The sequence below is a fragment of the Gossypium raimondii genome, chromosome 9 (genome assembly GCF_025698545.1).
Source record: "Gossypium raimondii isolate GPD5lz chromosome 9, ASM2569854v1, whole genome shotgun sequence".
Taxonomy (NCBI): domain Eukaryota; kingdom Viridiplantae; phylum Streptophyta; class Magnoliopsida; order Malvales; family Malvaceae; genus Gossypium; species Gossypium raimondii.
The window spans coordinates 46,759,101-46,765,100 of NC_068573.1; the positions used below are offsets into that span (position 1 = coordinate 46,759,101).

A 6,000-nucleotide genomic window follows, 5' to 3' on the forward strand; every position below is an offset into this window, starting at 1 on the left:
AAATCGTACAATCTTAGGAAGAAACTTCACTACAAATTTATCTAAGTCAGTCTAACATTCGAAAGCGAAAATTTACAAATGAAATTCTCTAAGACACCGAGATAAAACGGACACAAACTAAAAGTGAAGAAAAAACAAAAAAAACTAAAAAAACTTACAAGAAAAGAGTGCATACAAAGTGTTTGAATAAACGCTCTCAAGGTGTTTCTATTATTTTAAAGAAATACAAATGAGTAACTACAAATGATGGGAATGTTTTTATTTCTAGTTGAGCTCCTCAAATCCAACAGCACAGTTTAAATTACATCGACTGTCGAAATCAAAACCTATCTACAATATAGGAGTCCTAAGAGATTTAAACTCTATATAATCTTATCCATTAAGATTACAAATACTCACCACGATAACTCAAGTTTTACTGGAGTATTTCACTGGGCCACCAAAACTTTAATAGATGACATTATTTATATGTTCCACGAATCAGGTCAGTTAACCTCCATGGAACGTTCTGTGTGCATTCGTTATTTGCTTTGATTCACGACCTGTGACATTACAACATAATTGGTCTTTTGCCTGTCATCCTTATAGTTTTACTATTACTTTTGAACAGTCAAGTAGCCTATTATTATACATGGTATTTTCAGATCACGAGAAGAGGTGCTAGAATTAAAAGGCATAGTTTCTGAGCTTCGGGAAAAGATAAATGATTTTAAAACAAATCACAGAGAGAACTCACACAAAAACCCTCAAAAATGATGAAGCAAATCGAGTAGAATGTAAAGAGCATGTTCGAAGAAAAATTAGACAACTAACAAAAGAAATACGACAAATATGAATGCATACTTCTATGAGTTTTCCTACATTTCATTCAACAAAATCACAACCTTTAATAATATTATTTTTAGTTATAACTACAACTTCATAATAAAAATTAAAAATAATATTTATCAAAATTCTAATCTTAGTTGTATACTTATCAATTGCAGGACAAAGCTATTTGCATATGGATTGATTCAAATCTCAAACTTCCTTATTATTATTAGGTGATATAAACCTTCATTTTTCTTACCTTCAATTTTTATTACATCTTGCTTGGTATTGATTTTAGTAACTACGGTTTATAAAAATTTTAGTTATGTGTTTATTATGATTTTACAATTTCCAAGCTTTAAATTTTATGAGTTGGTTAGTTGTAAAATTATTTTTATTAGATTATTTCTTATATATTTCTTAGATGTTTATTTAAATTTAATTGCAACCAAATAAAGAAATAATCAATTTTTAAAGATTGTTGTTGACTATTTTATTACCACCCATAATATTTTAGAGCAAAATAAAATTAAACAGCCATAATAATATCATTACATATACAATTTTGTGATCAAATATTTTGGTTGCTGAAATTGACTTTACGCAATGACTAAATACCGTTGTGTTACATAAGACGTGACCAATTGTTATGTCATTGTAAGTTAATATTCCACAACTAAACATCATTACATAAAAAATTAACAACCATATATATTATCATTGTTGCTCAAATTATTTAACCACCACATTTTATAGTTGTTAAAATAAATTATTATTTTTTTATAATAACATAATATAATATACAGTCAATTAAAATATGGTGACAACTAATAATATTATTGATACGTAACAAAATTGCAGTAATTAAAATTTATTTGGATCGTTTCACTCAAATCAAGGTCTATGGGTTTGATGGTTGAGTTTGGTTCAACTATAGTAGTGTGTGTTGGTGCAAGAATAAAACTGAAAGATCATGGAAATTATGGGTGATGTTTCTTGGATATAGTCTTGTTTTTTAGCATGTTAAACGTGATACAATTTTTGCGGCTGCTTCACTGGTTAAAGTTGGGGTTGATAGGCTTTGCATGTTTAGTGCTTGCTTGGTCCTACTTTACCTGTTTTTTAAAACTACAGGCTGACAGTTCTTGTATTCATCTAAGTTTATCAATTGTTTTCTTTAATTAAATTTAAAAAATCATATATAAAGAAATTTAGAATTTATGATTTTAGGGTTTAGAGTTTTAATTTTTTTAAATATTAAATTTAGAATCATAATTATTATAATAATGGGATGACTCACATTTGTCTATACAGTTACGGGCCTGAGCTAAGTTTCTTCTCTCTCTTTTTTTTTGTTGCGTTTTGATTTTGATCTGATTATGAGTTGAGTCACTCGGCCTGATTGAAAAGTAGAAAGGGTTGGACAAAAATATAAGTCTAAAAAATGGATTTGGGTAAAAAAAATAAAGCCCATTTAAAAAATAAATCAAGCCTTCGATAAGTTTTTTTGGCCTGAGCCTATAAAACGGGGCTGAAATTTTATTATAGTCCAGCCTAACCCACAATCACCTCTTAATTCTGGTTTAGGTTGATTCTAGTTTATATTATTGTTGTAATTGAAACTTTATTTCTTTTTTTATTATTGTCCTTAATAAAATTCTTTTAGTGTTGAAACAAATGCTTTAAAATGTCAAATATAGCCATCACGAAGCGTGACGACGACAGACTGATGAATATATTAATCCTCATCCATGAGAATGAAGTATATTTCATTACCAATCATTTACTTATTCGGAGAGCACCTAGGACGAGAAAATTAGTCACTGCTATCAGTAATGAACACACTGATATATATCAATAACCAAGCGGTGGAAAATTTGACAATATCTGACTAGCCAGTGGCAGAGTCGGGGGGCTAGCAGGGGCCCGATCTCCCCTGAAATGGAAAAAAATTTCATTTATGCCCTTTATAATTTATAAAATTTTTAATTAGTAATAGTAAAATTAAACTTTATCCCTCCCAAAATGATAAAAATTTGCTTTAATCCTTTAAAATTTATAAAAACATAAACTACTAAAATGGTGAAATCATATTTTTACTATCTTAAATGTATATAGTATAATTCCGACCCCTAAGACAAATTTTATTGACTCCACTATAACTCGCTCTACTCCACCACATTATGGTTAGATAATAAGAATAATATTTTGTCCATTAATTTGAAACATGATTGTTACTTAATACGAACCCCCCTTTTTTTTCAGAAAGTAACGGCTACATATACTAAATATTATATATCGTATTCATTATTATCTAGAGTTTGTGTTCAGTTAGATTGCTTGAAACCCTACCGACCACTTACCGTAAATAAAATAAACCCTTTTTCTTAATAAAATTGGGATGATCTTCTCCGTAATATACTCGTTACTTTCATTTCTTTTTATTTGCTGTTTCAAGTTTTCACCATGAGAGAAACACCATTTCCTGTTCTTTGTCTCTTTAAATATCCCACACCAAGCTTCCTTGTCTCCTTCCTTTATACATTTATATACACACACACACAGGTGTGTGTGTTTATCCAATTCCAAACCTCTATCTCTCTCTTTCATGCTCTGAAAATGGAGTCAAAAGTTTTCAGACCAAGATTAAACCTGAACCATGTTACATTTCAAGGCAACAACAACCACGCTCAATCACATTCATTTGGGCAAGTCTTTTTGCATAAAAAAACTGGGGTTTCTTCATCAAGACGATCTGTTGTTGCTGCAGAAGCAGCAGCAATGGCAGAGGAGACTATTGCTAAAACTGGTAATTCAGCCTTATCTCATTTCTGGAGAGAGGTTCAAGGTTCAAACAACTGGGAAAATCTAGTAGAACCATTGCACCCTCTCCTCAGAAAAGAGATTATTCGATATGGAGAGTTCGTTGCAGCATGTTACAAGGCCTTCGACCTCGATCCCACTTCCAAAAGATACTTGCATTGCAAGTATGGCAAAAGTAGGATGTTAAATGAAGTTGGCATGGAGGATTGTGGTTATACAGTAACTAAATATATCTACGCTACACCCGATATCAACATCCCAATGCAAAACGAGGCCTCTCGTGGTCATTGGATCGGATATGTAGCCGTGTCATCGGATGAATCCTTCGTTAAAAGGCTCGGGAGACGAGATTTGCTGATAGCATTTCGTGGAACGGTTACGAATCATGAATGGGTTACTAATTTAATGAGCTCACTAACGCCTGCACGCCTCGACCCCAATAATCCAGATCCCGATGTGAAAGTGGAGTCTGGGTTTTTGAGCTTGTATACATCTGATGAAACCAAGAGCAAATTCGGGCTCGCAAGTTGTCGAGAGCAGCTTTTATCTGAGGTTTCCAGGCTGTTAAACAAGCACAAAGTTGAGGATTTGAGCATTACATTGGCTGGCCATAGTATGGGGAGTGCTTTGGCTCTTCTTCTTGCTTATGATATAGCTGAGCTTGGTTTAAATAAAACTGATCATGAAACAGTACCAATCACTGCGTTTTCCTTTGGGGGACCAAGAGTGGGGAACCCAAGTTTCAAGCAAAGGTGTGAGGAATTAGGGGTTAAAGTGATGAGAATAGTGAATGTAAATGACCCCATTACAAAGCTTCCAGGGATGTTTTTGAATGAGAATTTTAGGGTTTTGGGGGGGAGATATGAGTTGCCATGGATAAGTTGCTCTTGTTATGCTCATGTTGGGGTTGAGTTAGTGATGGATTTCTTCAATGTTCAAAACCCTTCATGTGTGCACGATCTTGAAACCTATATCAGCTTACTCAAATGCCCCACCAAAACATTGCACACTCGAAAGGAGGGTTTTGATAATTTATTGAATAGGGCAAGGGAGCTAATCTTCAGTGCACGAAGTTTGAAATCAATTTGCCTTTGAAAGATGGTGCATTCTACATGCAGTGTAACCATGGTTCAACTCCCAAGAACCTAATCCTTTTTCTTCCACATCTTTTTTTCACCATCATTTTGGTGATTTTTTTTTTGGAAGGAAAAGGGAGTTCATTGTGAGTCACATAAAGTTTTCTAAATTTTATGTTTAGGAAAATTTGTAATCTCCAAGGAAAAAAACTTTTTCGGAAATTTTCTTTTATGTTTGAAATATAAATTTAAAATTTTCAATCTGAATTTGAATTTTTTGTGAGAATGCAAATAACATGTATAAATTAATTAGTGAGAAAATATGTATAAACTAATTAATACAATCAAGACTTAGTGTTTAGGTTTCGCATTAGAAATTAGTATTTAGGTTTTAGCTTTTCATTGTTTAGTGTTTTTAATTAAATTTTAAGGTTTAAGTTTAATGGTTTATAATTTAATATTTAAAATTTAGACTTTTAAAATAAATGTTTAGGATTTAGGGTTATAATTAAAAGATTAATATTTAGAGTCTAGGATTTAGGGTTTTATATTTTTAGAGTGTAAGATTTAAGATTATTTATAGCGGCTTTCTAGTTAATTGAGTTGTTTGCTTTTAAAAATATTTGGTTAAGACCGTGGAACTTCAACATGAAAACATAATTAAGTGAACTTTGATTCGTGTCTTGATGGATTTATGGTGTTGTGAGAATATTTTAAATTTACAATCACAGACGATATATATCTAAACTAATTATGGCTAAATCAAGTATTATAGAGTATAATTGAACTATTATTCAAAAAATTATCCAGAGTTAAATCAAAATAATTTTGGTGAAAATTCACATATAATATGATTTAAGTTGAAATAAATTTAAAAATAAGTTACATGTATTTTACTTAATGTGGGAGTTAACCATTAAAATCCCATAGCTCAACCTTTGTGGACCGTGCGAATTCCTTAGTGGTAAAGACGAAAACATTGAAATGTAAATGAGGGGATTAGGATTACAAATTAAAAGGAACGTGTTCAAAAAAACCTTGGGGCACATTTAAATGTGGAGTTGTTGTAACCTAAAAAAAAAAAAAAAAGGAGAGAAAGGAGGAAAAAGGTGTATTCCAGTGGACCCTTAAAATGGAAAATTTTCTATTTAAGTCCTTTATAATTTGTAAAATTTTAAATTAGTAATGATATAGTTGCACTTTGGCCTTCTAAAATATAGACTATTAAAATGATGAAATTGTATTTTTACTATCGTAAAATATACAATTTAATTCTACTCAAAAAAAATTT

The 6,000-nt window shown here is 31.2% G+C and overlaps 1 protein-coding gene across 1 annotated transcript; it reads left to right on the forward strand.

Annotated features, from left to right (window-relative positions):
* The first annotated feature begins 3,429 nt into the window (after positions 1 to 3,429).
* Positions 3,430 to 4,732, forward strand: LOC105797978 (galactolipase DONGLE, chloroplastic). Its single transcript, XM_012627839.2, has one exon. It carries the CDS (start codon positions 3,430 to 3,432, stop codon positions 4,726 to 4,728), a length of 1,299 nt encoding a protein of 432 aa, XP_012483293.1. The 3' UTR covers positions 4,729 to 4,732.
* Positions 4,733 to 6,000: the final 1,268 nt, after the last annotated feature.